This window comes from Myotis myotis, unplaced genomic scaffold (assembly GCF_014108235.1).
Source record: "Myotis myotis isolate mMyoMyo1 unplaced genomic scaffold, mMyoMyo1.p scaffold_m19_p_50, whole genome shotgun sequence".
Taxonomy (NCBI): Eukaryota; Metazoa; Chordata; class Mammalia; order Chiroptera; family Vespertilionidae; genus Myotis; species Myotis myotis.
Genome location: NW_023416358.1, coordinates 588007 through 612453, shown reverse-complemented (window position 1 = coordinate 612453; position 24447 = coordinate 588007). Strand labels below are relative to the sequence as shown.

General features: G+C 54.5%; 1 protein-coding gene across 1 annotated transcript; it reads right to left on the bottom strand.

Moving 5' to 3' along the window:
- Positions 1-691: 691 nt before the first annotated feature.
- LOC118657306 (granulocyte-macrophage colony-stimulating factor receptor subunit alpha-like) lies at positions 692-22884 on the bottom strand. The gene is made up of 11 exons (XM_036311146.1): positions 22792-22884; positions 20741-20889; positions 19649-19775; positions 19083-19212; positions 16436-16617; positions 14266-14399; positions 13678-13701; positions 12556-12691; positions 3036-3138; positions 1961-2042; positions 692-888 (listed from the first exon to the last, which is right to left on the bottom strand). Exons 1-11 carry the CDS (start codon positions 22862-22864, stop codon positions 715-717), a joined length of 1314 nt encoding a protein of 437 aa, XP_036167039.1. The 5' UTR covers positions 22865-22884; the 3' UTR covers positions 692-714.
- Between the last annotated feature and the right edge of the window lie 1563 nt (positions 22885-24447).

Below are 24447 nucleotides of genomic sequence, written 5' to 3'. Positions count from 1 at the left end.
GTCACGCATACCCCCACATGCACACACAATATGCACACACACACATGCACATGCATGTCCGTCCACAATGCCCACATAGTCACGCATACCCCTGCATGCACACACAATATGCACACACACACATGCACATGCATGCTCACACAGAACAGTGCTCATAACACAAAACACCCACACCCACACGAATGTTTCTGCACACACAGCACAAGCAAACCTGTGCACACAGCACACACGTACAGCACATGACCCTGCACATGCACACACGTGCATACATGTGTGCACACACATGCACATGCTCTCACACAACACGTGATCATAGCACATAACACACATGATTTTGCAGGTGTGCATGCACATACAGCACGCGTGCACCTGCACAATGTTTCTGCATACACCACATATGAACATGTACACAACACACATGACCACACATGATCCTGCACGTGTGCACATGGGCATATAGCATGCATACCTGCAATGCTTTGCACACACATGCATGCACACTTGCACATGCTTTGCATGCACATGCATGCATTTCTGCACATGCCTTGCACACACGTGCATGCACATCTGCACATGATTTGCAAAAGTGTGCGTGCACGCCTGCACACACACACACCCCTGCACACACACACACACACACACACACACACAAGCTGGTTGAACAGGCCGCGGGCCCAGTGGGATGGGGTGACCTCTCTCTCCCCGCCTGGAACCTCACACGTCGAGGGGATGACACTCAGGACCGATGCCCTCAGCGCTGAGGTGCTGGGGCAATGCCGGGTACACGGGGTCCCCCTGTCCGCTCTCCAGGGGCCGCACCTCCTCCACCGACAGGATCTCCTCTGCTTCCTGCAGGCTCGGCCGCCGGCTGACCCGGTCCCAGGCGACCTGAGAGAGAGGACGGAGCCCTCCCAGTTCAGGCCGCCGGCCGGAGCCTGCGGTTCTCCCGGCGGGAAATGAGCATTCGCCCGGCCGGTGTCGCTCAGTGGTTAGAGCGTCAGCTGTTGTGGCTCAGTGGTTAGAGCGCCGGACCGCGGACCGAAGGGTCCCGGGTTCGATTCCCGGTCAAGGGCACACGCCCGGGTTGCAGGCTCCATCCCCAGTGGGGGGCGTGCAGGAGGCGGCCGATCCATGATTCTCTCTCTCATCATGGGTGTTTCTATTGCTCTCTCCCTCTCCCTTCCTCCCTGAAATCAATAAAAAGGAATATTAAACAAAAATAAATGAAAAATCTCAATGGGGAAAAAATACCCTTAGGTCAGGATTATCCAAGAAAAAAGGAAGAAAGAAAGAAAGGAAGGAAGGAAGGAAGGAAGGAAGGAAGGAAGGAAGGAAGGAAAGAAGAAAGAAAGAAAGAAAAAAACAGCAGTAAGACCAGCAGAAATGCCAGCCCCCGTCACAGCAGCCCCAGTGTCCGCAGATGGACGAATGGCCAAGCAGAGCTGGTCCCCTCCGCACAGTGGAATAGTACGCAGCCATGAAAAAGGGAGGCCGGCCCTGGCCCAGGCTACAGTGTGGATGCGCCTTGCATACAAGATGCTCAGTGAGAAAAGCCAGACACACAAGGCCCATTTGCTAATTTTATTATTATTATTATTATTATTTTATATTTTTTATTGATTTCAGAGAAGAAGGGAGAGGGAGAGAGAGAGAGAGAGAGAGAGAAACATCGACAAGAGAGAATCATGGATCGGCCGCCTCCTGCACGCCCCCTACTGGTTGGGGATGGAGCCCGCAACCCGGGACATGTGCCCCTGACCGGGAATTGAACCCGGGACCTCCAGGTTCATACGTTGACACTCTATCCATTGAGCCACACCGGCCAGGCTGATTCCATTTCTGTGGAACGTTCCAGAACGTGCAAATCTCTGGGTACCATGTCCCCAGCCACCCCAAACCTCCAGGGCCACCCGGGCCCATGCCTGTCCCCCCGGATCCAGCTGCCCGTGCACACACTTACCTCTGGGAAGGCCTCACCGGTGCCCGTCACCTCCCTTTTCACCTGGGGCACCGGAGGGAATAGCTTCCGTCTCAGGGAGAACCTGGGGGTGGGAGGGGGAGGGAGGAAGAGAAATCGTGAGGGGCCCGCCAGCTCAGGGTCTGACCCCAGGGGCACCCGGCTCCTCCCCGATCAACCCAGCGGCCAAGTTCAGGGCATGTGGCCTGGACGCCATCCACCCGGGACTCGCACTTCCTGCCGAATGGGGGCGGGGATGGGGGACATGGATGGTGGGGAGCTGCCCCCCTACCCTCAAGGGCTACTACAGATAGACACTTGCTTTGCTGTTGTCTCTTTGCAAAAAAACAGATCTTTGGGGCCAGAATGTGGCTTCAGGTCCTGGACAAGGGTGACTTGGGCCTGTTTCAACAGCCGGAGGGTTGAGGTATCAGCTGTGCCAGGGGGTTTGACTGGGGTGGCAGCTACGGCTCCATTTAAAAAATATATATTTTAAAAAAATTGATTTCAGAGAAAAAGGGAGAGGTAGAGAGAGAGACAGAGAAACATCCGTGAGGAGAGAGAATCACGGATCGGCTGCCTCCTGCACGCCCCCTACTGGTTGGGGATGGAGCCCGCAACCCCGGGCATGTGCCCTTGACCGGGAATCGAACCCATGACCACCTGGTTCATAGGTTGACGCTCAACCACCGAGCCACGCTGGCCGGGTTGACCTTGAATTTTATTTATTTATTTTTTTGTGAATCCTGACATGGGAACATTTTCCCATTGATGTTTAGAGAGAGTGGAAGAGAGAGGGAAAGAGAGAAAAAAATTTCGATGTGAGAGAAACACGTCGATGGGTTCCCTCTTGCACATGCCCCGACCAGGGCCCAGCTTGGGCCAGGGAGGAGCCTGAACCCCTAGGCCTGGGTCCTTGACTGGGAATCGAACCCAGGACCCTTCAGTCTGCAGGCCGACGCTCTATCCACTGTGCCACACCAGCCAGGGCCCAGAGCGTCACATTTTTGAGTTTTTTGGGTGTTTGTTTTGTTGGTCAGTGGGGGTGGGGATGGGGGCGTGGGGAGGGGGGAGTTACCTCGTGCAGAGAAACATGAGGACGGTGATGACCAAAGTGGCCACTCCCACCACCATCCCCAAAAGGGCACCAGGGAAGCCGCCGACATCCTGGTCTGGGAGGCCTGTGGAGGGGGGCGGGGAGGAGAAGAGGGGGGTCAGAGGGGACCCCGGTCTGTTTCACACACATCCCTCCTTCCCCATCGAATTAGCAGACAAATATGAGGTGAGAGAGTGTGGTCAGAGGAAGAAGGGCGGAGGGGACCCCAGCGAGCCCAGGAACATGGACAGTGGACAATGTCTCCTTCTTGGGGTCCTGTATCCACCCCTCCTTGCTGTCACCCCACACCCCCCCCCTCGTTGTCTCCACGCCCAGCTCACAAGACTGAACCTGCCCAGCACCAGCTCTTTCTTTCTCATAGGCAATAAAAAAATGAATGTCTAAGTGTGAAATGGGCAGGGACAAGGCCAAAGGGGTGAGTGTGTGAGTGTGAAATGGGCGGGGACACGGCCAAAGGGGTGAGTGTGTGAGTGTGAAATGGGCAGGGACACGGCCAAAGGGGTGAGTGTGTGAGTGTGAAATGGGCGGGGACACGGCCAAAGGGGTGAGTGTGTGAGTGTGAAATGGGCAGGGACACGGCCAAAGGGGTGAGTGTGTGAGTGTGAAATGGGCAGGGACAAGGCCAAAGGAGTGAGTGTGTGAGTGTGAAATGGGCAGGGACACGGCCAAAGGGGTGAGTGTGTGAGTGTGAAATGGGCAGGGACACGGCCAAAGGGGTGAGTGTGTGAGTGTGAAATGGGCAGGGACACGGCCAAAGGGGTGAGTGTGTGAGTGTGAAATGGGCAGGGACACGGCCAAAGGAGTGAGTGTGTGAGTGTGAAATGGGCAGGGACAAGGCCAAAGGGGTGAGTGTGTGAGTGTGAAATGGGCAGGGACACGGCCAAAGGAGTGTGTGTGAGTGTGAAATGGGCAGGGACACGGCCAAAGGAGTGAGTGTGTGAGTGTGAAATGGGCAGGGACACGGCCAAAGGGGTGAGTGTGTGAGTGTGAAATGGGCAGGGACACGGCCAAAGGGGTGAGTGTGTGAGTGTGAAATGGGCAGGGACACGGCCAAAGGGGTGAGTGTGTGAGTGTGAAATGGGCAGGGACAAGGCCAAAGGAGTGAGTGTGTGAGTGTGAAATGGGCGGGGACACGGCCAAAGGGGTGAGTGTGTGAGTGTGAAATGGGCAGGGACACGGCCAACGGAATGAGTGTGTGAGTGTGAAATGGGCAGGGACAAGGCCAAAGGAGTGAGTGTGTGAGTGTGAAATGGGCAGGGACACGGCCAAAGGGGTGAGTGTGTGAGTGTGAAATGGGCAGGGACACGGCCAAAGGAATGAGTGTGTGAGTGTGAAATGGGCAGGGACAAGGCCAAAGGAGTGAGTGTGTGAGTGTGAAATGGGCAGGGACACGGCCAAAGGGGTGAGTGTGTGAGTGTGAAATGGGCAGGGACACGGCCAACGGAATGAGTGTGTGAGTGTGAAATGGGCAGGGACACGGCCAAAGGTGTGAGTGTGTGAGTGTGAAATGGGCAGGGACACGGCCAAAGGTGTGAGTGTGTGAGTGTGAAATGGGCAGGGACACGGCCAAAGGAGTGAGTGTATGATTGTGAAATGGGCAGGGACACGGCCAAAGGAGTGAGTGTATGATTGTGAAATGGGCAGGGACACGGCCAAAGGAGTGAGTGTATGATTGTGAAATGGGCAGGGACACGGCCAAAGGAGTGAGTGTATGATTGTGAAATGGGCACGGACACGGCCAACGGAGTGAGTGTGTGAGTGTGAAATGGGCAGGGACACGGCCAAAGGAGTGAGTGTGTGAGTGTGAAATGGGCAGGGACACGGCCAAAGGGGTGAGTGTGTGAGTGTGAAATGGGCGGGGACACGGCCAAAGGTGTGAGTGTGTGAGTGTGAAATGGGCGGGGACACGGCCAAAGGGGTGAGTGTGTGAGTGTGAAATGGGCAGGGACACGGCCAAAGGGGTGAGTGTGTGAGTGTGAAATGGGCAGGGACACGGCCAAAGGGGTGAGTGTGTGAGTGTGAAATGGGCAGGGACACGGCCAAAGGGGTGAGTGTGTGAGTGTGAAATGGGCAGGGACACGGCCAAAGGGATGAGTGTGTGAGTGTGAAATGGGCAGGGACACGGCCAAAGGGGTGAGTGTGTGAGTGTGAAATGGGCAGGGACACGGCCAAAGGGGTGAGTGTGTGAGTGTGAAATGGGCGGGGACACGGCCAAAGGGGTGAGTGTGTGAGTGTGAAATGGGCGGGGACACGGCCAAAGGGGTGAGTGTGTGAGTGTGAAATGGGCAGGGACACGGCCAAAGGAGTGAGTGTATGATTGTGAAATGGGCAGGGACACGGCCAACGGAGTGAGTGTGTGAGTGTGAAATGGGCAGGGACACGGCCAAAGGAGTGAGTGTATGATTGTGAAATGGGCAGGGACACGGCCAACGGAGTGAGTGTGTGAGTGTGAAATGGGCAGGGACAAGGCCAAAGGAGTGAGTGTATGATTGTGAAATGGGCAGGGACACGGCCAAAGGGATGAGTGTGTGAGTGTGAAATGGGCAGGGACACGGCCAACGGAATGAGTGTGTGAGTGTGAAATGGGCGGGGACACGGCCAAAGGGGTGAGTGTGTGATTGTGAAATGGGCAGGGACACGGCCAAAGGGGTGAGTGTGTGAGTGTGAAATGGGCAGGGACACGGCCAAAGGGATGAGTGTGTGAGTGTGAAATGGGCAGGGACACGGCCAAAGGGGTGAGTGTGTGAGTGTGAAATGGGCAGGGACACGGCCAAAGGAGTGAGTGTATGAGTGTGAAATGGGCAGGGACACGGCCAACGGAGTGAGTGTGTGAGTGTGAAATGGGCAGGGACACGGCCAAAGGAGTGAGTGTATGATTGTGAAATGGGCAGGGACACGGCCAACGGAGTGAGTGTGTGAGTGTGAAATGGGCAGGGACAAGGCCAAAGGAGTGAGTGTATGATTGTGAAATGGGCAGGGACACGGCCAAAGGGGTGAGTGTGTGAGTGTGAAATGGGCAGGGACACGGCCAACGGAATGAGTGTATGATTGTGAAATGGGCAGGGACACGGCCAAAGGGGTGAGTGTGTGAGTGTGAAATGGGCAGGGACACGGCCAAAGGGGTGAGTGTGTGAGTGTGAAATGGGCAGGGACACGGCCAAAGGAGTGAGTGTATGATTGTGAAATGGGCAGGGACACGGCCAAAGGAGTGAGTGTGTGAGTGTGAAATGGGCAGGGACACGGCCAAAGGGATGAGTGTGTGAGTGTGAAATGGGCAGGGACACGGCCAAAGGAGTGAGTGTGTGAGTGTGAAATGGGCAGGGACACGGCCAAAGGGGTGAGTGTGTGAGTGTGAAATGGGCAGGGACACGGCCAAAGGGGTGAGTGTGTGAGTGTGAAATGGGCAGGGACACGGCCAAAGGGATGAGTGTGTGAGTGTGAAATGGGCAGGGACACGGCCAACGGAATGAGTGTGTGAGTGTGAAATGGGCAGGGACACGGCCAAAGGGGTGAGTGTGTGAGTGTGAAATGGGCAGGGACACGGCCAAAGGGGTGAGTGTGTGAGTGTGAAATGGGCAGGGACACGGCCAAAGGAGTGAGTGTATGATTGTGAAATGGGCAGGGACACGGCCAAAGGAGTGAGTGTATGATTGTGAAATGGGCAGGGACACGGCCAAAGGAGTGAGTGTATGATTGTGAAATGGGCAGGGACACGGCCAAAGGAGTGAGTGTGTGAGTGTGAAATGGGCAGGGACACGGCCAAAGGAGTGAGTGTGTGAGTGTGAAATGGGCAGGGACACGGCCAAAGGAGTGAGTGTGTGAGTGTGAAATGGGCAGGGACACGGCCAAAGGAGTGAGTGTGTGAGTGTGAAATGGGCAGGGACACGGCCAAAGGTGTGAGTGTGTGAGTGTGAAATGGGCGGGGACACGGCCAAAGGGGTGAGTGTGTGAGTGTGAAATGGGCAGGGACACGGCCAAAGGAGTGAGTGTATGATTGTGAAATGGGCAGTGACACGGCCAACGGAGTGAGTGTGTGAGTGTGAAATGGGCAGGGACAAGGCCAAAGGAGTGAGTGTGTGAGTGTGAAATGGGCAGGGACACGGCCAAAGGGGTGAGTGTGTGAGTGTGAAATGGGCAGGGACACGGCCAAAGGAGTGAGTGTATGATTGTGAAATGGGCAGGGACACGGCCAAAGGGATGAGTGTGTGAGTGTGAAATGGGCAGGGACACGGCCAAAGGGATGAGTGTGTGAGTGTGAAATGGGCAGGGACACGGCCAAAGGAGTGAGTGTGTGAGTGTGAAATGGGCAGGGACACGGCCAAAGGAGTGAGTGTGTGAGTGTGAAATGGGCAGGGACACGGCCAAAGGGGTGAGTGTGTGAGTGTGAAATGGGCAGGGACACGGCCAACGGAATGAGTGTGTGTGAGTGTGAAATGGGCAGGGACACGGCCAAAGGGGTGAGTGTGTGAGTGTGAAATGGGCAGGGACACGGCCAAAGGAGTGAGTGTGTGAGTGTGAAATGGGCGGGGACACGGCCAAAGGGGTGAGTGTGTGAGTGTGAAATGGGCAGGGACACGGCCAAAGGAGTGAGTGTGTGAGTGTGAAATGGGCGGGGACACGGCCAACGGAATGAGTGTGTGAGTGTGAAATGGGCAGGGACACGGCCAAAGGGATGAGTGTGTGAGTGTGAAATGGGCAGGGACACGGCCAAAGGGGTGAGTGTGTGAGTGTGAAATGGGCAGGGACACGGCCAAAGGGATGAGTGTGTGAGTGTGAAATGGGCAGGGACACGGCCAAAGGGGTGAGTGTGTGAGTGTGAAATGGGCAGGGACACGGCCAACGGAGTGAGTGTGTGAGTGTGAAATGGGCAGGGACAAGGCCAAAGGAGTGAGTGTATGATTGTGAAATGGGCAGGGACACGGCCAAAGGGATGAGTGTGTGAGTGTGAAATGGGCAGGGACACGGCCAAAGGGATGAGTGTGTGAGTGTGAAATGGGCAGGGACACGGCCAAAGGAGTGACTGTGTGAGTGTGAAATGGGCAGGGACACGGCCAAAGGGGTGAGTGTGTGAGTGTGAAATGGGCAGGGACACGGCCAACGGAATGAGTGTGTGTGAGTGTGAAATGGGCAGGGACACGGCCAAAGGGGTGAGTGTGTGAGTGTGAAATGGGCAGGGACACGGCCAAAGGAGTGAGTGTGTGAGTGTGAAATGGGCGGGGACACGGCCAAAGGGGTGAGTGTGTGAGTGTGAAATGGGCAGGGACACGGCCAAAGGAGTGAGTGTGTGAGTGTGAAATGGGCAGGGACACGGCCAACGGAATGAGTGTGTGAGTGTGAAATGGGCAGGGACACGGCCAAAGGGGTGAGTGTGTGAGTGTGAAATGGGCAGGGACACGGCCAAAGGAGTGAGTGTGTGAGTGTGAAATGGGCAGGGACACGGCCAAAGGGGTGAGTGTGTGAGTGTGAAATGGGCAGGGACACGGCCAACGGAATGAGTGTGTGATTGTGAAATGGGCAGGGACACGGCCAAAGGGGTGAGTGTGTGAGTGTGAAATGGGCAGGGACACGGCCAAAGGAATGAGTGTGTGAGTGTGAAATGGGCAGGGACACGGCCAAAGGGGTGAGTGTGTGAGTGTGAAATGGGCAGGGACACGGCCAACGGAATGAGTGTGTGAGTGTGAAATGTGCAGGGACACGGCCAAAGGGGTGAGTGTGTGAGTGTGAAATGGGCAGGGACACGGCCAAAGGAGTGAGTGTGTGAGTGTGAAATGGGCAGGGACACGGCCAAAGGGGTGAGTGTGTGAGTGTGAAAAGGGCAGGGACACGGCCAACGGAATGAGTGTGTGAGTGTGAAATGGGCAGGGACACGGCCAAAGGGGTGAGTGTGTGAGTGTGAAATGGGCAGGGACACGGCCAAAGGGGTGAGTGTGTGAGTGTGAAATGGGCAGGGACACGGCCAAAGGGGTGAGTGTGTGAGTGTGAAATGGGCAGGGACACGGCCAACGGAATGAGTGTGTGAGTGTGAAATGGGCAGGGACACGGCCAAAGGAGTGAGTGTGTGAGTGTGAAATGGGCAGGGACACGGCCAAAGGGATGAGTGTGTGAGTGTGAAATGGGCAGGGACACGGCCAACGGAATGAGTGTGTGAGTGTGAAATGGCCAGTGACACGGCCAACGGAATGAGTGTGTGAGTGTGAAATGGGCAGGGACACGGCCAACGGAATGAGTGTGTGAGTGTGAAATGGGCAGGGACACGGCCAAAGGAGTGAGTGTGTGAGTGTGAAATGGGCAGGGACACGGCCAACGGTATGAGTGTGTGAGTGTGAAATGGGCAGGGACACGGCCAAAGGGGTGAGTGTGTGAGTGTGAAATGGGCAGGGACACGGCCAACGGAATGAGTGTGTGAGTGTGAAATGGGCAGGGACACGGCCAAAGGAATGAGTGTGTGAGTGTGAAATGGGCAGGGACACGGCCAAAGGAATGAGTGTGTGAGTGTGAAATGGGCAGGGACACGGCCAACGGAACGAGTGTGTGAGTGTGAAATGGGCGGGGACACGGCCAAAGGGGTGAGTGTGTGAGTGTGAAATGGGCAGGGACACGGCCAAAGGAGTGAGTGTGTGAGTGTGAAATGGGCACGGACACGGCCAAAGGGATGAGTGTGTGAGTGTGAAATGGGCAGGGACACGGCCAACGGAATGAGTGTGTGAGTGTGAAATGGCCAGGGACACGGCCAACGGAATGAGTGTGTGAGTGTGAAATGGGCAGGGACACGGCCAAAGGAATGAGTGTGTGAGTGTGAAATGGGCAGGGACACGGCCAAAGGAGTGTGTGTGAGTGTGAAATGGGCAGGGACACGGCCAACGGAATGAGTGTGTGAGTGTGAAATGGGAAGGGACACGGCCAAAGGGATGAGTGTGTGAGTGTGAAATGGGCAGGGACACGGCCAAAGGAGTGAGTGTGTGAGTGTGAAATGGGCAGTGACACGGCCAAAGGAGTGAGTGTGTGAGTGTGAAATGGGCAGGGACACGGCCAAAGGGGTGAGTGTGTGAGTGTGAAATGGGCAGGGACACGGCCAAAGGGATGAGTGTGTGAGTGTGAAATGGGCAGGGACACGGCCAAAGGAGTGAGTGTGTGAGTGTGAAATGCGCAGGGACACGGCCAAAGGGGTGAGTGTGTGAGTGTGAAATGGGCAGGGACACGGCCAAAGGGGTGAGTGTGTGAGTGTGAAATGGGCAGGGACACGGCCAACGGAATGAGTGTGTGAGTGTGAAATGGGCAGGGACACGGCCAAAGGAGTGAGTGTGTGAGTGTGAAATGGGCAGGGACACGGCCAAAGGGGTGAGTGTGTGAGTGTGAAATGGGCAGGGACACGGCCAAAGGAATGAGTGTGTGAGTGTGAAATGGGCAGGGACACGGCCAAAGGAGTGAGTGTGTGAGTGTGAAATGGGCAGGGACACAGCCAAGGGAATGAATGTCTAAGTGTGAATTTAGAGGCCATACCCCGTGTGCCCCCAAATGGATCCCGAAGGATGGCTGGGCCCAGGCAAACAGGGATCCCCACCCTGTGAGGTTTCTTGTTGTTGTTGTTGTTTTTTGTTGTTGTTTTTTGTTGTTGTTTTTGTTGTTGTTTTTGTTGTTGTTGTTTTTAGTTGGTTTTAGTTGTTCTTGTTTGTTTTTTTTTTGTTGTTGTTTGTTCGTTTTTGCCAGTTCAATGGGGCCAGCCTATTAGGAGGCTGTGCAAGGGATGCTGAAAACTGCATGGCCCTGTGCTTATGGGGCTGGCCCGTGGGACCACAGCACCCCCTGCTGCTGCAGAGGAGGGGTGCATGATGGGCACCCACAGGCAAGAGAGCAGGCAGGCTGACCTCTGGGGGTGACATCCTAAGATGGGGGGTGGCAGGAAGCTGGGGCCCGTACAGACCCAGCCCAATGGGGTTGAGAATAAGCTGACAAAGAAGGCCTCATGGCCCCTGTCGTTGAGTCCAGGAGGGACCCTCTTATGGGGTGATCCCAGAAATATGGCTGGGGGTACAGGGGATCAGTGTAGGATACAGACAGAGGGTAGGTTAACTCCAAGAGCTGGCAAGACCGACCTGGGCCCCCTATGCTGGGAGGGGTCCGTTATGGGCTCCTGGACCCCCCCAAAAACATGATGTGTGAATATTCTTTTTTTTGGGGGGGTTATTCCTGACCCAACATATTCTCCCATTGATTTTTAAAAATATATATATATATAATTTTTATTGATTTCAGAGAGGAAGGGAGAGGGAGAGAGAGAAACATCCATGATGAGCGAGAATCACAGATTGGCTGCCTCCTGCACGCCCCCTACTGGGGATCGAGCCTGCAACCCGGACATGTGCCCTTGACCAGGATTCGAACCCGGGATCCTTCACTCCACAGGCCGGTGCTCTATCCACTGAGCTGCACCAGCCAGGGCAAGATATTTCTATCTCTCTCTCCCTCTCCCTTCCTCTCTGAAATCAATAAAAAAAATATTTTTTTTTTTTTTAAGAAAGAGAAAGACACGGGGTGTCTGAAGATGGGATCAAGTGAAGGTTCGGAGCCGAGGCTGTCCTGGGTCAGGGGGACCTCCCTCCAGGGACAGGGTCCTTGTCAGACACAGAAGAGGAGACACAGACACAGGGGAGAAGCCATGTGGAGACGGAGGGAGGCAGAGACGGGAGGGAGGCAGGCGGCCACCAGCCCCGGGGACACCCTGATCTCAGACGTCGGGGCTCCAGGATGGAGAGAGGGGAGGCAGGCGGCCACCAGCCCCGGAGACACCCTGATCTCAGATGTCTGGTCTCCAGGATGGAGAGAGAGGAGGGAAGCGGCCACCAGCCCCAGAGACACCCTGATCTCAGACATCTGGTCTCCAAGATGGAGAGAGGGGAGGGAAGCGGCCACCAGCCCCTGAGACACCCTGATCTCAGACGTCTGGTCTCCAGGATGGAGAGAGGGGAGACAGGCGGCCACCAGCCCTGGAGACACCCTGATCTCAGACGTCGGGGCTCCAGGATGGAGAGAGGGAGGCAGACGGCCACCAGCCCTGGAGACACCCTGATCTCAGACGTCGGGGCTCCAGGATGGAGAGAGGGGAGACAGGAGGCCACCAGCCCCGGAGACACCCTGATCTCAGACATCTGGTCTCCAAGATGGAGAGAGGGGAGGGAAGCGGCCTCCAGCCCCGGAGACACCCTGATCTCAGACTTCTGGTCTCCAGGATGGAGAGAGGGGAGACAGGCGGCCACCAGCCCTGGAGACACCCTGATCTCAGACATCTGGTCTCCAAGATGGAGAGAGGGGAGGGAAGCGGCCACCAGCCCCAGAGACACCCTGATCTCAGACGTCTGGTCTCCAGGATGGAGAGAGGGGAGACAGGCGGCCACCAGCCCTGGAGACACCTTGATCTCAGACGTCGGGGCTCCAGGATGGAGAGAGGGAGGCAGACGGCCTCCGTCCCGGGGACCACACTCACCAAAACGCAAGATGGGGGTCCAGTCACTCCACAGCTCACTGTGCCTGAACCTCACTCTCGCCCGGACGGTGTGCCCGGCTCTCATGGACGAACTGGGCACCAGGTACACGTTCTCCTCGCTGCCTCTTAGGAAAACCTTTCGGAGAATCAAGGACTTGCCGTGAGCTCCGTGGGGGACAAGACCCCACCAAATGGGGGTTAGGACCATTCCCAGGTCCCAGGTGAGCAGGAGTTTGGGGGATATTGTTCCTCTCGCTACAGCTTGAACTAAACACTCTTAGGAGCCCAGCTGGTGTGGCTCAGTGGTTGAGCATCAACCTATGAACCAGGAGGTCAGGGTTCGATTCCCGGTCAGGGCACATCCCCGGGTTGCAAGCTCGATCCCCAGTAGGGGGCGTGCAGGAGGCAGCTGATGCATGATTCTCTCTCATCATGGATGTTTCTCTCTCCCTCTCTCCCTTTCTCTCTGAAATCAATAAAAATCTTACATAATAAAAGCCTAATATGCTAAGTGTCTGGTTGATCGGTTGTCCGATCAACCAATCAAAGAGTAATATGCTAATGATATGCTAAGGCCGCTCAACTGCTTGCTATGACGTGCACTGACCACCAGGGGGCAGACAGTCAAATGGCCAACCAGTCGCTATGACGTGCACTGACCACCAGGGGGCAGACAGTCAAATGGCCAACCAGTCGCTATGACGTGCACTGACCACCAGGGGGCAGACAGTCAAATGGCCAACCAGTCGCTATGACGTGCACTGACCACCAGGGGACAGACAGTCAAATGGCCAACCAGTCGCTATGACGTGCACTGACCACCAGGGGACAGATGCTCTGACCAGTAGGTGAGCTTGCTGCTGGGGTCCGGCCGATCGGGACTGGGCGAGACAGGCCGGACACGCCCTGGAGCCCTCCCATGGTCCCTCCCTGGCCCCAATCGTGCACCAGTGGGGTCCCTCGGCCTGGCCTGTGCCCTCTCGCCATCCGGGACCCCTCGGGGGACGTCAGAGAGCCGGTTTCGACCCCCATCCCGCAGGCCAGGCCCAGGGACCCCACTGGTGCACGAATTCGTGCACCGGGTCCTCTAGTATATTTTAATATAAGGGAAAAGATACTTACAGAGTCTTGCTTGGAGGAACTGCCCTGGAAAACCATAGCAAATGGGAAAGACGGTAAGTGGCTGAGTTTTCAATAATGGAATTAAAGGCAGGAGTCCACCCAGAACCTCAGCATTAGTCTGAAGATTATTTTAAGCTGAAAATATTTGGGATTTAATAGATGAGGGAAAAAAGCCTTATGGGCCCTGGCTGGTGTGGCTCAGGGGTTGAGCATTAACCTATGAACCAGGAGGTCAGGGTTCGATTCCCGGTCAAGGGCACGTGCCCGGGGTGTGTGCTCGATTCCCCAGTAGGGGGCATACAGGAGGCGGCCGATCCATGATTCTCTCTCTTCATTGATGTTTCTCTCTCTCTCTCTCTCTCTGAAATCAATCTATATATATATATATATATATATATATATATATATATATATATATATATATATATATTTAAGTGCTTGTGTAAAAGAAAAAAGAAATTAATGGCTGGCCCTCTTATGGCCAATCAGCTCCGTGGATCACAGATTCTATCGGTGAGGATTCGACTCCAAACGGGAGAGATGGAGGGGACCCTGTGGGTGACCGTTGCCCGTGGCTTGCGCCCTCACCTCTCGCTGGACGTCCAGTTCGTAAACGAAGATGCGACTCGAGGCCTCAAACCGCAGCCTGGGGTTGTCCCACTGGATCACGTGATGGGATCCGTTGCCGCCGACCGTGAGGTTGGCCGGGGGATCAACCTTTTCTAAGAAGAAAAAAAAACAAACAAAAAAACCCAAAAATCAAAACACAGAACACAACCAACTCAACGCGGTCCGAGGTCAACGAGGTGACTCGATGGGACGTAGAGAAACGGATCGTAAGAGTCACTTGTCTGGTTTTCTTCTTATTATTGTTATTATTACTAGAGGCTCGGTGCACGGAATTCGTGCACCAGGTAGGGCCCCCAGGCCTCCTAGCGATCAGGGTCGATTGCGGTGAGACGATATCCCCCCTCTTGGATTCTCCTCCAAGGAGCTCGTCTGGATTGACTGCGTTAGGGGACGTGTCCGGGTGCCCCCAGGGCCGGTCTGGGCCCTCCGGCTGCCGGAAAGGACTTTCTCTCTGGCTGTCGGCCGGTGCCACCCTTCGTTCCGCGCCCCCCCCCCTCCCTGCTGGTCAGCACACATCGTAGCGAGTCATTGAACTCCCGGTCTCCTGGTCGAACTCTGAAGGGGACAATTTGCATGATTAGGCTTTTATATACATAGATTTTTTTCTTTTTTCTCTTTCTTTCTTTCTTTATTTATTTATTTTTCTTCATTTTTTCTATTCTTTTTCCTTTTTTCTTTTTTTAAATTTATTTTTCTTCATACTTTCTATTCTTCTTTTTCCTTTTTTTATATACATAAATTTAAAAATATATATTTTCAATGATATCAGAGAAGAAGGGAGAGGGAGAGAAAGAGAAACATTCACGATGAGAGAGAATCATGGACCGGCCGCCTCCAGCACGTCCCCTACTGGGGATGTGCCCGCAACCCGGGCATGTGCCCTTGACCAGGAATCGAACCAGGGACCCTTCAGTCCGCAGGCTGACGCTCTATCCACTGAGCCACACCGGCTGGGGCTCATGTGTGACATCTTTTACGTGTGACGCTCACCTTGAGGCAGGGTCGTGACCTCCCTAACTCCCCTTCTGCACCTCTATCTCCCTGACTCTGAGTCTGGGTCCCGGATGGTGGTCAGACTGGCCCTGGGGGCACCACGACACGTCCCCTAAGGCAGTCAATCCAGACGAACTCCTTGGGGGAGGAACTAGGAGGGGGGATATCGTCTCACCCAGCGGTTCTCAACCTGTGGGTCGCGAACCCTTTGGCGGTCAAACGACCCTTTCACAGGGGTCGCCTAAGACCATCCTGCAGATCAGATATTTCCATGATGATTCACGACAGTAGCAACATGACAGTGATGACGTAGCAACGAGAATAATGTTATGGTTGGGGGTCCCCACAGCATGGGGAGCTGTATTCAAGGGTCGCGGCCTTAGGAAGGTTGAGAACCACTCATATAGATATAGATAGATATAGATATAGATATAGATATAGATATAGATATAGATATAGATATAGATATAGATATAGATATAGATGATATAGCTATAGATGATATAGATATAGATATAGATATAGATGTAGATGTAGATATATATAGATATGGATGGTATACATATAGATATAGATATAGATATAGATATAGATGATATAGATATAGATATAGATATAGATATAGATATAGATATAGATATGGATATGGATATGGATATAGATATAGATGTAGATGTAGATGTAGATATAGATATAGATATAGATATAGATATAGATATAGATATAGATTGATCTAGATTGATCTAGATCTAGATATAGATATAGATATAGATAGAGATAGGGATAGAGATATAGAGATATAGATAGATATAGATATATAGATAGATATAGATAGATATAGATATAGATATATAGATAGATATAGATATAGATATATATTATATATAGATAGATAGAGATAGAGATAGAGATAGAGATAGATATATAGATATAGCTATAGATGTAGATTAGATATAGGTATAGATAGATATAGATTATAGATAGATAGATATAGGTGATGATAGATAGATAGATAGATAGATAGATTGATAGATAGATAGATTGATAGATAGATAGATAGATAGATAGATAGATAGATAGATAGATAGATAGAACTGTATTGAAAGGGCCAGAGGTTGAGAACCACTGCTCTCACCGATCATGATGCCTTTAAACGGGGCGAAGTCCGTAAACTCGATGGCCGCCTCCTTGCTGGTTCCGTTGACCAAGAAGAAGTAGGTGTCCGTGAGCTGGGACCCCACGAGCTCGTCGAATCGACAGCCCACGCGTGTCCCCGAGTCAGGCACGTAACGGGGACACTCGACCTCGTCCTCATGCCTGGAATTTCCAAAGGAGGAGGGTCCCGGGGTCAGGCAGAGAGGGGATCCTGTTAGGGGTCCATCATGGAGACCCCGATCTCTCCTCCCCCCTCCCCCTCCCCCCCATTTCCACACTGAAAACTCTCCAAAAACGGGCAAGAAGACTGGCCGGTGTGGCTCAGTGGTTGAGCGTTAACCTGTGAACCAGGAGGTCTGGGTTCGAATCCCGGTCAGAGGCACAATGCCCTCCGTCGCCAGCAGGGGGCGAGCAGGAGGCAGCCGACCCGTGATTCTGTCTCAGGACGGATGCTTCTATCTATTTCGCCCTTCTTTTCAGAAATGAATGAAAAAAAAAATTCTTTTTAAAGGGACAAGAAAAGGGACTCATTTTTTTGTCATGGCATAAACCCGACACCCCCGTGGAATGCGTGTCCCAGGGAATCGCAAAGCGATTGTGAAAAGAGGAAGAAATCTCACCGATTTCATGTTTTAAGACGTATTCACGTTCATTTTTATTTATTTTTTATGGGAACACTCTTCCATTATTTAACCTGTTTCTTTGCCTCCCAAGCATATGAACAAGAAGTTGCTGCCGGCAACAATGCACACATTCCAATCACCTGCAAATTGTCATTTTATTTTCATTGCTTTTAAATATATTTTTATTGATTTCGGGGAGGAAGGGAGAGGGAGAAATAGAAACATCCATGAGGACAGAGAATCATGGACCGGCCGCCTCCTGCACGCCCCCCTGCTGGGGATCAAGCCCGCAACCGCGGGCATGTGCCCTTGACCGGGAATCGAACCCAGGACCCTTCGGTCCGCGGGCCGACGCTCTATCCACTGAGCCACACCAGCCAGGGCACAAATTGTCATTTCAGATGCCTGTGCTAATTTGGAACTAGACGTAGTATCCCTTTGTTTTAATTACTAAGAAATTAATATATTAAAATGCTCAGGACATTTTAACTTTTAGGGAGAGAGGGAGGAAGGGAGAGAGAGAAACATCGATGTGTTTTTCTACTTATTTAGGCATTCTTTGGTTGATTCTTTCTGTTTAAAAAAATATATAGAGAGAGATAGATATAGATATATATATACTAGAGGCTCAGTGCATGAAATTCATGCACGGGGTGAGGGTCCCTCAGCCCGGCCTGCACCCTCTCCAATCTGGGACCCCTCGGGGGATGTCCAACTGCAAGGATAGGGCCTAAACCGGCAGTCGGACATCCCTCTCGCATCCAGGACCGCTGGCTCCTAACCACTCACCTGTCTGCCTGCCTGATCACCCCTAACTGCCCTCCCCTGCCGGCCTGATCGCCCCTAACTGCTCTCCCCTACTGGCCTGATCGCCCCTAACTGCCCTCCCCTGCTGGCCTAATCGCCCCCAACTGCCCTCCCCTGCCAGCCTGATCGCCCCTAACTGCCATCCCCTGCCAGCCTGATCGCCCCTAACTGCTCTCCCCTGCCGGCCTGATCACCCCTAACTGCCCTCCCCTGCAGGCCTGATCGCCCCTAACTGCTCCCCCCTTCTAGCCTGATCACCCCTAACTGCTCTCCCCTTCTGGCCTGATCACCCCTAACTGCTCTCCCCTGCTGGCCTGATCACCCCTAACTGCTCTCCCCTGCCGGCCTGATCGCCCCTAACCGCCCTCCCCTGCCGGCCTGATCGCCCCTAACCGCCCACCCCTGCCGGCCTGATCGCCCCCAACTGCCCTCCCCTGCCGGCCTGATCGCCCCTAACTGCCCTCCCCTGCCGGCCTGATCGCCCCCAACTGCCCTCCCCTGCCGGCCTGATCGCCCCTAACTGCTCTCCCCTGCCGGCCTGACCGCCCCTAACCGCCCTCCCCTGCCGGCCTGATCGCCCCTAACCGCCCTCCCCTGCCTGCCTGATCTCCCCTAACCGCCCTCCCCTGCCGGCCTGATCGCCCCTAACCGCCCTCCCCTGCCGGCCTGATCGCCCCTAACCGCCCTCCCCTGCCGGCCTGATCGCCCCTACCCGCCCTCCCCTGCCTGCCTGATCGCCCCTAACCGCCCTCCCCTGCCGGCCTGATCGCCCCTAACCGCCCTCCCCTGCCGGCCTGATCGCCCCTAACCGCCCTCCCCTGTTGGCCTGATCGCCCCTAATCACCTTTGCCTCAGCCCCCACCACCGTGGCTTTGTCCGGAAGGATGTCCAAAAGACGTCCAGTCTATTTAGCATATTACCCTTTTATTAGTATAGATATAGATATTTTTTATTGCAGAGAGAGGGAGAGAGAGAAACATCCATGATGAGAGAGAATCATGGACCGGCCGCCTCCTGCACGCCCCCAGCTGGGGATCGAGTGCATAACACAGACAAGTGCCCTTGACCGGGAATCGAACCTGGGACCTCCTGGTTCATTGCTCGATGCTCTATCCACTGAGCCACACCGGCCAGGACTACCTGTGACGTCAGGGACCCCCCGGTAGGTCTCCGATGCCTGGCCGGTCCCCGGCTCACCTGGAGGTCCAGCCATACAGGTGATACTGGACGTCGGCGGGGGCGGTCGGGCCCGGGATCCAGCTACAATTCATGTGGCGCAGGTTGTAAATGAGGCAGGAGAGGTTTACGGCCCCGGATCCTTCCAGGCCTGGGAGGGTGGAAAACAAGGAAAAATCCTTAAAAAGGAGTCATCTGTGAAACTTTCAACCCATAAAGAATCTTTTTAAAATTATATTTTTATTGATTTCAGAGAGGAAGGGAGAGAGAGAGAAAAATATCCATGATGAGAGAGAATCATGGACCGGCCGCCTCCTGCACGGCCCCGACTAGGAATCGAGCCCGCAACCCGGGCCTGTGCCCTTGACCGGGAATCGAACCCGGGACCCTTCAGTCCACAGGCCGACGCTCTACCCACTGAGCCACACCAGCCAGGACTAAAGAATTTTTTTAAAAATAAATTCTTACCGATCGACCACACCTCCAGCATCTCCAGCCCCTGGACACGGAGCCTCTCTCGACCTTGAGGTCGATGCCGGTCACTGTAGGGACATTGGGGTCCCCCCCGGGGGAGGGGGGGGCCTCACCTGGATTGCGAAACTCCAGGACGGACTGAAAAGGGGTCCCGTCCGCCATCCCGTTGACAGTGAGCGTGGCCCCCCGGTGCAGGACGGCGTTGGGAAACCGGCAAACGTAGGTGCCGTCTCCTTTGACCTACAAAAGGCACCGTCAGGGTCAAATATAGGACCTTTGCTTCGGACGGCCTTGAACCTGTTTCCTTCTTATTCCATATATATTTATATATATATTTTATTGATTTCAGAGATGAAAGGAGAGGAAGAGAGACATCCATGATGAGAGAGAATCATGGATTGGCTGCCTCCCGCACGCCCCCTACTGAGGACCCAGCCCACAACCAGGGCATGTGCCCTTGATTGGAATCGAACTCGGGACCCTTCCATCCGCAGACCGATGCTCTATCCACTGAGCCACACCAGCCAGGGCCATGTGGTGGCATATTGGTGCCCGTTTTACAACCACCAAATGATCAGACCCCGAAGCCAAAATCCCAGTTTCTTCATCTATTCCAGCGGTTCTCAACCTGTGGGTCGCGACCCCTTGGGGGAGGAGAACGACCCTTTCACAGGGTCGCCTAAGACCGTCGGAAAACACATCTATAATCACATATTGTTTTGGGGATGAATCAGGTTGCTTTCATGGTGTTCAATGTGTCACCATGAAATTGGGGGTCCCCCCAACATGACGAACCGTATGAAACGGCCGCGGCGTGAGGAAGGCTGAGAACCGCCCATAGTCTCTTCTCCACCATTTGTCTTTTTTTAAAAGGTCACTTGTCTACGCTCCCTGGTCCGGCCCCTTCTTTCGTCTGTTCATGTCTTCTCTGCGAAGATTTGTGTAATGTCAAAATTAAACCCTAATTTAACACCGCGGTAGACTTTTTCTCCCCTTCACCTCTCTTTCGTCAGTTTAATTTGCACGCCCCCGTCACGGAACCTAAGAGGATGGAGGACATGTTTTTTTTTCTCTTTTCTTTCTTTTCTTTTCTTTCCAGGGAGAGCAGTAAGCGTGGGGGCGTGGGGATCTAAAGAGGCGTTTCTCAAGGGAAATTCTAGATGTACACAGAGCAGAGCCATGGGGCTCGAACCCAGAACCCTCACCCGTGGGTGCTGCCTGGTGGAGGAGCTGGGCGGGGTGTCGACTTTGCATTCTTGCTCAGTCACGTTTCTCTGGTTTTTCCAGGTCAGCGTCTTCCTCCCGGGGTCCAGTTCCATGTCTTCCACGGGGGACCCGTCCGCCTCTGCGGTCACTGAGACAAAACAACAACAAACAAATAAAAACACAGTGAGAGTCTGGAACCTCTCTCTCCCCAGTCGACTTTATAATTCTAGTTGAGGGGACTCCTTTTGAAAGCATGGGTGGGGCACTGACCACCAGGGGGAGACAGTTGACGGGTCGACCAGTCGCTGTGACGTGCACTGACCACCAGGGGGCAGACAGTCAATGGTCGACCAGTCGCTATGACTTGCACTGACCACCAGGGGGTAGATAGTAGACGGGCCGACCAGTCGCTATGACGTGCACTGACCACCAGGGGGTAGATAGTAGACGGGCCGACCAGTCGCTATGACGTGCACTGACCACCAGGGGGCAGACAGTCGACTGGTCGACCAGTCGCTATGACGTGCACTGACCACCAGGGGGCAGACAGTCGACTGGTCGACCAGTCGCTATGACGTGCACTGACCACCAGGGGGCAGACAGTCAATGGTCGACCAGTCGCTATGACGTGCACTGACCACCAGGGGGCAGACAGTCAATGGTCGACCAGTCGCTATGACGTGCACTGACCACCAGGGGGTAGATAGTAGATGGGCCGACCAGTCGCTATGACGTGCACTGACCACCAGGGGGAAGAAAGTAGACGGGCCGACCAGTCGCTATGACGTGCACTGACCACCAGGGGGCAGACAGTCGACTGGTCGACCAGTCGCTATGACGTGCACTGACCACCAGGGGGCAGACAGTCGACTGGTCGACCAGTTGCTATGACGTGCACTGACCACCAGGGGGCAGACAGTCAATGGTCGACCAGTCGCTATGACGTGCACTGACCACCAGGGGGCAGACAGTCAATGGTCGACCAGTCGCTATGACGTGCACTGACCACCCGGGGGCAGACAGTCGAATGGTCGACCAGTCGCTGTGACGTGCACTGACCACCAGGGGGCAGACAGTCGACTGGTCGACCAGTCGCTATGACATGCACTGACCACCAGGGGGCAGACAGTCGACCGGTCGACCAGTCGCTATGACTTGCACTGACCACCAGGGGGTAGATAGTAGAAGGGCCGACCAGTCGCTATGACGTGCACTGACCACCAGGGGGCAGACAGTCGACTGGTCGACCAGTCGCTATGACGTGCACTGACCACCAGGGGGCAGACAGTCAATGGTCGACCAGTCGCTATGATGTGCACTGACCACCAGGGGGCAGACAGTCGACCGGTCGACCAGTCGCTATGACGTGCACTGACCACCAGGGGCAGACAGTAAACTGGTCGACCAGTCGCTGTGACGTGCACTGACCACCAGGGGGCAGACAGTAAACTGGTCGATCAGTCGCCATGACGTGCACTGACCACCAGGGGGCAGACAGTCGACTGGTCGACCAGTCGCTGTGACGTGCACTGACCACCAGGGGGCAGACAGTAAACTTGCCGATCAGTCGCTATGACGTGCACTGACCACCAGGGGGCAGACGGCCGACAATGTTTTTTTTCGTGTGTGTTTGTGTGTGGTTTGGTTTGTTTTCTGTCAAGAGGCCAAATTCACAGAAGATAAAAATGAGCCCTTTTCACCCGTCCGTTGCGGCTGAGCGGAGGAGCGTAGACCCGCGACGGCGAACCTTTTGAGCTGGGCGTGTCCGCATTTGGAAAAACCCTCACTGAACTCTGGGGCCGTGTCACCTATAGAAATTTTTTGATCTTTGCAACCACAGTCAAACGAAGACGTACATTTCTGATATTTATTTTATATATTTAAATGCCATTGAACAAAGAAACATGAACCCAAAACAATGAGTTCGTGTGTCCCCTCTGACATGCGTGTCTTAGGTTCGCCGTCACTGGCGTCGACCCAGGTCGCCGGCACCTGCCCAGGTGTGGCCCACCCCACCCCACCCCACCCCGGGGCCCTCGCCGGCACCTACCCAGGTCTGCGTCCTGACGGTGTGCAAAGCTGAGGAGCACCAGGAGGCCGGCCAAGTCCAGCAGAGGCGCCATCCCAGACCCACAGCGGCACCTGCTGGCCAAAGAGGAGGCAGCCCCAGGTCAGAGGTCACATTTCCCTCTCTCTCTTTTAAAAAATAGATTTTTATTGATTTCAGAGAATAACGGAGAGGGAGAGAGAAACATCCATGATGAGAGAGAATCATGGACCGACTGCCTCCTGCACGCCCCGGACTGGGGATGAAGCCCACAACCCGGGCATGTGCCCTTGACCGGGAATCGAACCCAGGACCCTTCAGCCCGCAGGCCGATGCTCTATCCACTGAGGCACACCGGCCAGGAGTCTCTCTCCCTCTCTTTTTAATACATATTCTTATTGATTTTAGAGAGGAAGACTATATACATATATATCCTATAGAATAAAAGTCTAATATGTTAAGTGTCCTGTCTATTGGCCAGCCGTTCAACCAATCAAAGCGTCATATGCTAATGATATGCGAAGGCCGCTCAACTGCTCACTATGACGTGCACTGACCACCAGGGGCAGACAGTCGACCGGTCGACCAGTCGCTATGACGTGCACTGACCACCAGGGGGCAGACAGCGATGGATCGACCAGTCGCTATGACGTGCACTGACCACCAGGGGGCAGACAGTCGACCAGTCGCTGTGAATTGCACTGACCACCAGGGGGCAGTCAACTGGTCGACCAGTCGCTATGACGTGCACTGACCACCAGGGGCAGACAGCCGACCGGTCGACCAGTCGCTATGACGTGCACTGACCACCAGGGGCAGACAGTCGACTGATGGATCAGTCGCTATGACGTGCACTGACCACCAGGGAGCAGACAGTCGACGGGTCGACCAGTCGCTATGACGTGCACTGACCACCAGGGGGCAGACAGTCGACGGGTCGACCAGTCGCTGTGACGTGCACTGACCACCAGGGGGCAGACAGTCGACGGGTCGACCAGTCGCTGTGACGTGCACTGACCACCAGGGGGCAGACAGTCGACGGGTCGACCAGTCGCTGTGACGTGCACTGACCACCAGGGGGCAGACAGTCAACCAGTCGACCAGTCGCTGTGACGTGCACTGACCACCAGGGGGCAGACAGTCGACCGGTCGACCAGTTGCTATGATGTGCACTGACCACCAGGGGGCAGACCCTCTGACCGGTAGGTGAGCTTGCTGCTGGGGTCCGGCCGTTTGGGACTGAGCGAGACGGGCCAGACACACCCCTGGAGCCCCCCTATGGTCCCTCCCCGGCCCCGATCGTCCACCGGTGGGGTCCCTCAGCCTGGCCTGCACCCTCTCGCCATCCGGGACCCCTCCGGGGATGTCGGAAAGCCGGTTCCTGCCCGATCCCGCAGGCCAGGCCGAGGGACCCCACTGGTGCACGAATTCGTGCACCGGGCTATCTATCTATCTATCTATGTATCTATCTATCTATCTATCTATCTATCTATCTATCTATCTATCTATCTATCTATCATCTATCTATCTATCTATCTATCATCTATCTATCTATATATCTATGTATAAATTCTAAAGAAAGAAAAGGTTTTTGAGCTTCCAGCTGCAGAACGACCGTTCTGGGACGGGAAGGGGCGGAAATCTGTGGGTCCCAGGCGT

Bases quoted from the DNA above. Each gene is read 5' to 3' on its own strand.
- LOC118657306 (XM_036311146.1), bottom strand. From the start codon at position 22,864: ATGGCGCCTCTGCTGGACTTGGCCGGCCTCCTGGTGCTCCTCAGCTTT. The intron at 19,776-20,740 runs GTGAGGGTTCTG...TGCCTTTTGTAG, and splicing joins CCACCAGGCAGCACCCACGG to GTCAAAGGAGACGGCACCTA. The intron at 3,139-12,555 runs GTGAGTGTGGTC...CCCCCTCCACAG, and splicing joins GACCCCCATCTTGCGTTTTG to GCCTCCCAGACCAGGATGTC.